This window comes from Salminus brasiliensis, chromosome 11, assembly GCF_030463535.1.
Source record: "Salminus brasiliensis chromosome 11, fSalBra1.hap2, whole genome shotgun sequence".
Taxonomy (NCBI): domain Eukaryota; kingdom Metazoa; phylum Chordata; class Actinopteri; order Characiformes; family Bryconidae; genus Salminus; species Salminus brasiliensis.
Window position 1 is genome coordinate 9,913,594 of NC_132888.1, and position 10,223 is coordinate 9,923,816.

At 39.3% G+C, this 10,223-nt stretch overlaps 1 protein-coding gene across 1 annotated transcript; it reads right to left on the minus strand.

Annotated features, from left to right (window-relative positions):
- Positions 1-2,240: 2,240 nt before the first annotated feature.
- On the minus strand, positions 2,241-4,953 carry apom (apolipoprotein M). Its single transcript, XM_072691743.1, has 6 exons — positions 4,852-4,953; positions 4,277-4,416; positions 3,792-3,865; positions 3,290-3,394; positions 2,408-2,509; positions 2,241-2,269 (listed from the first exon to the last, which is right to left on the minus strand). The coding sequence occupies exons 1-6, from the start codon at positions 4,951-4,953 to the stop codon at positions 2,241-2,243; spliced, it is 552 nt and encodes a 183-aa protein (XP_072547844.1).
- Between the last annotated feature and the right edge of the window lie 5,270 nt (positions 4,954-10,223).

Genomic DNA, 10,223 nt, shown 5'->3' on the forward strand with positions numbered 1-10,223 from the left:
TGTAGATATATATATACACGTGTATATATATATAATGTATTTAAAAGCTTTTATTCTGGGTTTCTATTAACACACAAACCAATTAAATGTAACTCATCACTGCCAGCCCCTGTTACTAAATCTCAGCACATTTTTAGGGAAGAGTCTTTAATGTCATGACACTTACAAATGAATCAGACTGAAGTGAGAGTTAACAACACACTATTTTCAGTTTTCACACATAATTAACAGTTACTGAAAGTGACCTCAATGAAGCATTACGAAATAATGACTGAAAACTGCACTGACCATAAATCACTGGACTGCCCCAAATGCCACTTTATTTGGTTGACATAATGAACGTATAATTGAAAGTACTGAACAGTGAATAGGATGACAAAGTGTGGGCTGGAGCTTCACCAATGGATCTTTGTGTGTTATGACATACTGAAGTTCACGTCCACTAGCAGGAAAGGTCTCTCTCCATATCTGGTAAAACATTATTGACGTGTGAGTCACAAGCACTGAACAAAAAGACAAATAGGAGCAGTGGCAATGTTTTAAATAAGTATTGCATCATCTGCCACTGTTCGTGAAGTGCTCTGGGTGAACTATACGGCTGACGGGTTTCCTAGAAACTGGCCTGGTCAGGCATGTGAGTGAAACTAAATCAGTGAATCACTGTCCAGTGAATCAAGTTCACATCTGATTCATATATCAATCAAGTAAAACCATCTTCTCTGCTTGAAACGTAGAGCGTACTGTTTCTAATGAAGATGCCGGTCTTTGAGTTTTCTTATCAGTTGATGCTACAGTGGTGTCAGAAATGGGATACCATCACAAATCTGGAAGAAACTTGCTGGTGGTGTGAACCCCAATCTCACATAACTGTCCTGATTTGGTACTCAATGACTCTCAGGCGGGTTTGTGTTCTCTGCTACATCACTAACTGTTACACTGTCTGCAAAGCCTGTGTTTGCATTTGTTAAACCTGTTAGCTAGAGTTTCAAGCTAAGCCTGTCTTAACTTAAAAGCCCTGCTGCGGAATTGGGTTAGTCAGAACTGGCTTAAGGTTTTACCCTGTTAGCCCTGTTGGCTTGCATTAGCCTTTTAGCACTGACTTACGAGGTATGGCATATCTAACATTCAAAAGACAATGCAAGAAGACTCAGCACTGGAGCATTTCCTGAACACGCCACTGCCGTAGGTGTTAAAGCAGCAAGTACGGCTCACTTCACAAGTCAGCATCCAGGCAGCTGCTGGAAAGAACTCATCTTAAGCAGCAAGAGCAGCAATCAACACCATAGTGCCAAGTGGCCCTACAGCAAGCAATGGCAGCATGGCTGGTGTACTGTCAGTGTAAGAAGAGGCAATGCCCACCGTGCCAGACAGTGTCAAAAACCTGAAAGGATCAGCTGCTCCTGCACACTTTGAATTGAATGCAGTGTAGGAGGAATGTGGCTCATTGCTGCCATCATCACCAAATTATCGGGGTTGCTGTTATGACTTGGCCCGCTCCCTCACACCGCAAATGGCACGACGGATAGTTGGAAAACACCCACTGTCCAACTCAACTCTGTCACTGACAGCTGAGTCGACATGCAAGGTTGTGGTAGGGGGCTGAACCAAGTGCACACATTCTGGCTAACACCCCTACAAGATGAATTGATTACCTTGCGCTGCCGACCCACAAGGGCCGCGGGCAGCATACATTCTTGTCGGCACTGATGGTGCAGTGGACAACAAGGATTGTGGAAACCACACAAAACATAGGATGACATCGCAGCTGGAGCAAGCTACACCAAATACCGCCACCATTGTCTCCATGCTGTGCAACAGCTCACCCCATACCAGGCCTGTGAAGGAGCTAGGAGGCTGAATTGACTGTTGAAGCACCTTTGCGCAAGTAGCACGACCCCAAGGAGAGGCCATAGCATGAGTGACACATACATTTTAAGGACATTGTAGGGCCTTTTGTTAGGTCGCAGGGACTTCTGACTCTTGAGCGAGGCACTGTGTGTGGCGTCTGCCACTGTTCATGAAGTGCCCTTGGTGGAGTTAGGCAGATTTTGACTGCTGGGTATTCTGGGAACCTAGCTAAGGAGTGTTTGTTTTTATTTAATTTAGTGCAGCTTCACTGGGGTTCTAGAAATGTGTGTTAAATGTTTTATTGATCTTTTGGGTGATATTTTGACATGTAAGCACATGTACATTCGGTCAGTTAGCAATTATTAGAAGATCAATGCTGTGTTTTTACCTGCTCAGGGAAGTTCTTCCAGTTTACAGAACTCTGAAACGACAGATAGACATTTGGATGTGAAATGGCTAATGATTTAGAAATCAGTGCATTTCTGCACTCTGTCATTTGTGCTGTAAAGAAATGTGCTTAATTGTAAATGAAAGAGCTGGAATCATGTGTATGACACACCTTTTGTCTGAGGAGGTATCATAAAATGCTCAAAGATCCAGTAACTTTCCATTTTTGACTTAAATTTTTTCACCAGCTCTGCCCGCGAGTCCTGATTACGTGCTGTAAAGATAAACAGACTGTTTTTCAGGTGATTTGTAAGCCTATAAATGATTATACAGATGTAGGTACAGTGTGGTGATCATCATTAAATACATCAAATATATCTTTAAAACATACACATTTTTTTTAAACATGTAATCATGGTGCCAAAGAATTTCCAGTACACTAAACTTCTAATATCAATTTAACAGAACTTAAAACACAAACACAAATACTTTAGAGTACCTTAAAGAATCCCATAACATATATTCTAAAGGTTTTCACTCCTGGTCCTGAACAGCCATAGTCCAACCCAATTGGGTATTTGAGCATTTCCTGCTCAAACAAGAGAAATTGAGCATACTTAAAAATCCATGATTTTGTGAGTATACACAACTTGTGGTTTAGATGGACACTATTGTCCTACAATGCAAAGTTAAACAGAAAGGGAAGGTCTAGTAGTGATGTAAGTGCAGTAGCAACAACAGCAGGAGAATCACACATCACTTCCTTTTAGTACGAAACCAAACTGTACGTTAATACTTTGTGTACTAACTTGCCAAACTCACGCTCTGAGGATTAATGTATAGTTCATACCTTATAGTGTTAGTGTGTAGTATGCAATCAGCAAGTGTGATGCACCCACTTTCTAAGCCTGGCAGCTAACAGACAAGTTGAACCAAATCTGTACTATAGCCCTCTAGGACCGTGAGTGAATACCACTGGAGTACTACTAAAATAATCTTCAGTTTTGTCTGCATATTTTAAGACAATTGAATAATAAGGCCTGGAGCAACTGACCAAAAAGCATCATTCTGATAAAGGCATCATCTGGGTGAATCTTCAGCACTAGCAAGCAGGAGTCACATTTAATCCATTTGCCATCAAACATTAGTCCAAGATTGTCTGTAAAAGAAAAGAAGTAGAAAAAGTAAAGCAATCACAATATTAACTACCTTTTTAAACTATAGGTTGTTACTTTGCCTTTAAGACAGATCTCTGTTCTGATTGGCTGTCATGTCCTGTGTCGTATAGTAAACAAAATTAGTAAACTAAATTTGTAGTACAACTAAATTTGTACGAAAACTCTCCTTATGACGTCAGTGTGAAAGGTCAGATTAAACAACTGTAGACTGAATAGGTGGGTTTTAAGTACGTGTTGGTTGTTCTAATCCAGGCTGTGCTGGCTGTAACAGCCCCACCAGTTTGTACAGAAGCCCCTGTAGTTACTGGGTAATACACCTTAGTGTGTAATAAGCCTTTCTGCATTAAGGGGTAAATATAAAGGGGCCAAGAACCTTACCTGCCTCTTCCATGAGGGGATCTATTGATGGGTCAACCTTGTAAGTCCAGGACATTTTCTGACACTGACCTCCTCTGTAATAATAGAGTAGAGTTTTGTTCAGGGGTGGTCTGTATTACAGTTAATGTTACAACATGAAAGGCTTACAATAGCTTGATTGGTCCAGAGACTTTAATGTAGATAAACTGAAAGTCTAATAATATACACAAAAATAATGAGTTTCAAAAATGTTACATGATTTAATGTAAACTGGGGATAGACCACGCTAAATTTAAAATTGGCTGCACATAAAAATGAAATTGGAGAAATTTGGTTATTTTGAACCACGTAATTTAAATGTTCTGTACTGATTAAATTTTTTGCCATTCGTCTAAACCTTTATTTTAAGGAGTGTATGTCACTTTTGTGAAAAATCCTTGGCCTACATTAAAATATATTGCTGATTATTAATACAAATGTGTTATTGTGTGTTTGCAGACACTCACTGATGAATTGCCGCTGTCATTACCAATGAGTCATCTGCGCTCTTCTTCAGATCCGTTACACAGTTATCTATTCCCTGATATACTTCAATGTCCTCTGCATCCAATGAAGCTACTCCAATGAAATACCACTGTCCTAAATACTGCATTAGACAGAACACAGTACCATCATTTATATACATTTATTATATATCATTTATAATTATAACATCACATATATATTTCACTGTAGAAAATAAAGCACTGTTCTAATGCAACCTCTCTGAGATACTGGAAATATTTTATGAATAGCAAATGAATAAATAAATTAATAGCAAACGAATAAATAACTGGCCTGGTGCCATATGTACTATGTAAGAGATTATATAGAAATTTATCAATTTAAATATAAAAGTAACTCTCAACAAAACTTTCCTGATAACTATATTTCAGGCAATAGACCAGTGAAATAGTGCTCTTGTATAGTGCTGTGACAGCGCAGCAGAGTCATTTTAATAGTAAACATGTACTCAAACAGTCACTGTGTGGTGTTATCTGTTCAGTGGTGCTTTTATGAAATTCACTCACTTGCAGCTTACCTTGTCATTGCTTAGGAGAGCTGTGCTGGACAGAGGAGCTGGAGGAAGAGATGGCACCAGAAGCTGGGCCACAGCATAAAGGATGCCCAGTATGTCAAACATACCTGCAGTTCAGAGAGACAGATGGATATCCTGTCACTGACTGACTTTGAGAGCAACTCAGCTTTAAATAAATTGCTTAAGGGTTCATTCACCTTGCCTGATGTTGCACAGGAGCAGCCCAGGCCTGTTAATAATTGCTGGTGTGTTTGTTTATGCAGTTTTAACAGTTCCTTGTGTCTTTTCGTTTACTGAATAGTGTTGCATTTAATATTTTCAGAGTAAGTAGTTTATTTTAATATCAATGCAGTAGATATTATAGACCTATATAATATCTATCTATATATCTATATCTATATCTATATCTATATATAATATATATATATATATATATATATATATATATATATACTGTACAGTCGCTGCCAAAAAAAATCCTGACATTCAGTAGAACTCAGTATACAATTTTAAAGCATTTTAATTGGTTCGCTCATCATTGTCAATTTTGATACAGTGTAAAGATTAATTCTGTCAAAAAGTGAAAAACAGCAAAAATTGAGATATAGTGTATATGGAGTATATAGGGATGCTCATTGCAGTGTGAAATTTGTAATGCTTCATGCAATACTCTCTGGAAAACATCTGCTTTGAAAGAAAGCACATTGCTGACAGAACCAAGATGTACTTATCTTATCAAGATAAGTTCTCTGTTGTTCTCAGAAAAATGAACTGGCCCAGAGTCCAGACATACCTCACAAGACCTCAACCCAATGTTTTCTTTTTCTGTGGTGATTTGACTGGTGAGAAGCAGAACATGCTCCAGCTAAGACAGGAACTTTGGAGGCATGGAAAAAAGTCTGAAAGTGAAAAATGAAAGTGCAAGAGGTGGATATTTCACTGAAGAACATGCTTAATAATGTGCATAATATTGTTTTGACTACATGAACCATGTTTAACAGTAAGTCTATGTGCATTAACTAGACAGCATACAAATATATACTGGGATTATTGTGTGTGGGATTACTGTGAGTGCATTTTAAAATCTTGACCATTTTAAAAGCTTTCCTTGAGGAATTTACAGTTTCTTCCAGTACCTAGTTAATCTAATCAACGCTTCATAAAATGATATCAGATGAGCTCCTGACCAAAACTATATACATATTTAAAAACTATAGAAACTATATAAATAAAAAAAAGCTTTGCGTCCTCAGACTGTTCTTACTTAATTTAAGTAGTGGTGTTATGTAATAGTGCAGTAGAGTCAACGGTCATCAAGACCGTTTGCAGACATGTGACATTTGTATCACACAGTCAGGGCAAATCTAACGTAACAGTAGGGAATTGTCCCTTTAATAATCTTTAATGGCATTAAAAAACTTGAAAATGCATGCCATTTTAAGGAGTATTATTGTCTGTTTAGACTCAAGTTTTGGTGTTTGGTGCAATAGTAAATGTAAATGGTTAGACGTGTGTAGTTTATTGACTGAGTACACACCAGAACTCTGAATGTGTGCTTTACGTGTTAAACTTTGCCCTTGAGAGTGATTAAGCCTAAATAAACTGTGAGATGGGAGAAATGACAATGGAAGAACAGCAAGCAACCTATGGGCTAAAAAGAGGGAATTTATGTTACTAGTTAAGTGAGAAGAAAATGAACTAATCTTGAAGATTACAGAAGAAACATTCATCTCAATGTTTTATGCAAAATTTTATTAAGTAGCTAATTCCTCAGTTCATGATGTAAATAGGAAAGGGCATGTTACAAGGAACCACGAAGTACCAGAAGAAGTTGAAACGCTTCCAGGAAAACTGGCCATAGAATTGCTAGAAAAGCGAATCAAAACCCCAACATGACTACAAATAATGGAGAGAAGATTTAGTGTGATGGAGCACTGTTCTACTGTGCAGTGCCACCTTATTTGAATAATTATGCTGATATTATTCATTATGGCCAGAACAAAAAAAAAGTAAAAAAAAGTAATTTTAATGATGTTGAGTTTTTATTCATTTCTATTTACTCTGAGCAAATAGTTTCTATGAGCTGCTGACCCAACAATCTGTACACAGACTAAAAATTACATTTTAATTGACAGGTGAAATTATACTGTATTTGTTCACTCATTATTATTTTATTAATTTTACCACCTTTATTTAGCTTATGTAACCCGTAACACACACTGGGTTAAACTGACCCAGCATGAATAACCCAGCACACTGGGTCATAGAGCTTGTCCAAACATATGGTTACTGTGACCCAGCACTGTGTTTTAACCCTTTTTTCATTGTAACATTAGATATTATTGATATTATTACTTTTCATATTTAATGAACTATGTTTAAAGGATGTTTGCCAGAAATGCTGCTTAATAATGACAAACAATTAGAATAAAACCAAATCTTTAATATTATGTAAGCATCTTCTCAACAGATATTGTACAGATATTGTGGCATTTTTATTCCAACCTGTAAAAGAAAAATACACCTTTACAGACGCTCAACCAAACACGGTAGCCAACTACAATAAAGCTATTTCACACAAAACGTCTACTTAATGTCTAAACATGACTTATGATTTTTGGCTATACATTGACAAATAACACATCCCATACAGAAGAACAGTAGAAAATATTATAACTCTACAGCAAGCTAACTATGATTAATCATATCCGTCACAAATCAAGATCTTTTATGATAGTTTTTTACTTGTAATAAAACACATAGCTTGATCAGTTTAACTAAAATGTGTGTTATAGAAGGTTTCTTACCAATTTCTGTCAGTCATGACTGTGTGTTGCTGCCTGATGAGACGCTGTTTAACCAACTGAGTCCTAATAAGCTTCCTTTGATTAGATGCTGTTAATTATTCTAACTGACTTCTGTTTAATTAACGTTAATAGTTAAGCCATTGGCTGGGTTGTTAGCCAAAAACCACCCAGCACTCTGGAAATAATCCAACAAAATTACCCAGCAGTTTCTGGAGTGCAGGAATACTCTGAACATCTGGTTTTCTCTGAATTCTTTGGCATCCCAGTCATTTTATTTCCCTGTGATGTAATTGTCGGACTCCCTCAGTCTTCATAGAATTTCTAATTTCTTCATAAAAAATCATCTACAGTGATCTGTATGGTCTCTATGGTCTCATCTGCTCCTCAATACCTGCCACCCTGGACCCATTTCCACATTTTTGCGTATAGGTGGAACAGATCCACTGATGATGCTATTGCCCTGACTCTGCATACTGCCCTCTCCCACATGGACGAGCAGAAGACGTATGTGAGAATGCTATTTGTGGACTACAGCATTCAACACCATCAGTCCCCCAAGGCTTGACATTAAGCTCCAGGATCTGGGTCTAAACAGCAACACCAGGACCCCCCAGGGCGGTATGCTCAGCCCTCTCCTGTACACCCTGTACACCTACAACTGCACAGCCAGACACAGCATCCAATATCCAATATCATCATTCAATTGGCTGATGACATGTCAATCGTGGGCCTGATCTACAACGATGACCAGGCAGCATACAGAGAGGAGGTCAGCTTCCTGATGCTGGTGGATCCTGCATCTCTTAACATCAGCAAGACTACGGAGCTGATAGTAGACTTCAGGTAGCAGGAGATCACTGCTAATTCACACCCCTATCTCTATCAATGGGACCACAGTGGTGAGGGTCAGCAGTTTCACGTTCCTTGGTTATGCACATCACAGAGGAACTTACATGGACAGGACACACCACATGGGTGGTGAAGGAGGAACACCATCCCCGCACACTCAGGACGTTCTACACCTGCACTGGGAGAGTATTCTGATGGGCTGTATGACCTCGTGGTACGGGTGCGGGGGTGCTGCAGAGGATGGTGCACACAGGCCAGCACATCATCGGGGTTCAGCTTCCAAACCTTCTGGATTTATACACCAGTCTGAGAAAGTCCAGGAGGAGTATTAAGGGCCCACCCACCCAAGCTGCTGCCTGTTCTCACAGCTGCCCAGTAGCAGGAGGTACAGAGATAGGAAGACCAGAACCAGCCAGTTCCGGGGCTGCTTCTACCTCCAAGCAATTAAGCTGCTGAACAGCCAGTAGGAGATTATATCAGTCCAGTCCCTCTCAAAGCTATCTCACCAGTCTCTTCACACAAGATATCTCATCACACCTTAACTCCACACACACACACACACACACACACACACTCTGCACCCTAAACTTACTTACTGGAACTGTGACCTCTGCTCAGTCACACTGCACTCAATAAAGACTTCTCTTGACTTCACTTGAATTCACACCTTATCCAATGCCTGCAAATCCGTCAAGGACACCGACACCCACAAATCACCAGGCCCAGACCTGGCAGACTGCTTAAAGCATGCGCTGATCATTTACCTGTGTAAATGTGATGTGACAATAAACATGATCTTAAATCATTTAAATAAATGTAGCATTTTAAGACAACTCAGATTTAATCAAATGTGAGGATGTGTGTGTGAGTATTTAGCCATTGTGTGTACACCATGCTAATTAGTATATGTGAGCTGAATTATCACTTTAAGAGCTACATGACCCTGATCACCTGCAGGTAGTCATAAAATGATCTTTGGCTCCCTCTAGTGCTGAAGCTGCAGCACACGAGTGGGAATTCAGTCAGTTCTGATGCCATTTGACTAGCAAATACAGCAGTGACTTTACATAATGTTCATCATCAATACTTCCCATGCAAACACATACATAGCTTACAGTTGGAAATATCTCTCCATGTATTAAAGACCTCTTACATTTCTCACTAGCTGCTATCACATGACATAAAGGCTATCTGTGATATCGATATATTAAAGGACTCTGTTATTTTTAAGGAAGTTATAAACCAGGGTGATGAGAAGTACCAGGCCTTCTGCAAGCTGTAAAGGTTAAAGGCTGCCAGCAATAAATACTGAAAAAACTGACATTTGGTGTCATTGTCTGTTCATTATTCACTGATGAGCCATAACACCTGCCTAATATTGTGTAGGCCCCTCTTATCATGCCAATACAGCTCTGGCCTGTTGAGGCATGGTCTCAGAAGGACCTCAGAAGGTGTCCTGTGGTATCTGGACCAAAAAATACAACAGCAGCAGATCCTTTAAGTTCTGTAAATTGTGTCCTTTACATCTTGGTTGTTCCAACACATTCCTCCAGGGACTCCATGGATTGATTGCATCAATGGCCCATGGTGCATGGTCATTCCTTGGAGCACCTGTGGTAGGTACTGCCCACTGCATCTCCACAAGGCCTGCCTGATGTTTTGAAGAAGCTCTTGGTCCTTGTCAAAGTGGCTCAGATCTTTATGCTTGCCCATTTCTCC

What these genes read in the sequence shown, in the direction of transcription:
- apom (XM_072691743.1), bottom strand. Translation starts at nt 4,953, where the DNA reads ATGTTTGACATACTGGGCATCCTTTATGCTGTGGCCCAGCTTCTGGTG. An exon ending in ATGACAGCGGCAATTCATCA is followed by an intron (nt 3,866 to 4,276) that starts GTGAGTGTCTGC and finishes CTATTATTACAG; the next exon opens with AGGAGGTCAGTGTCAGAAAA. An exon ending in TATCAGAATGATGCTTTTTG is followed by an intron (nt 2,510 to 3,289) that starts GTCAGTTGCTCC and finishes TTATCTTTACAG; the next exon opens with CACGTAATCAGGACTCGCGG.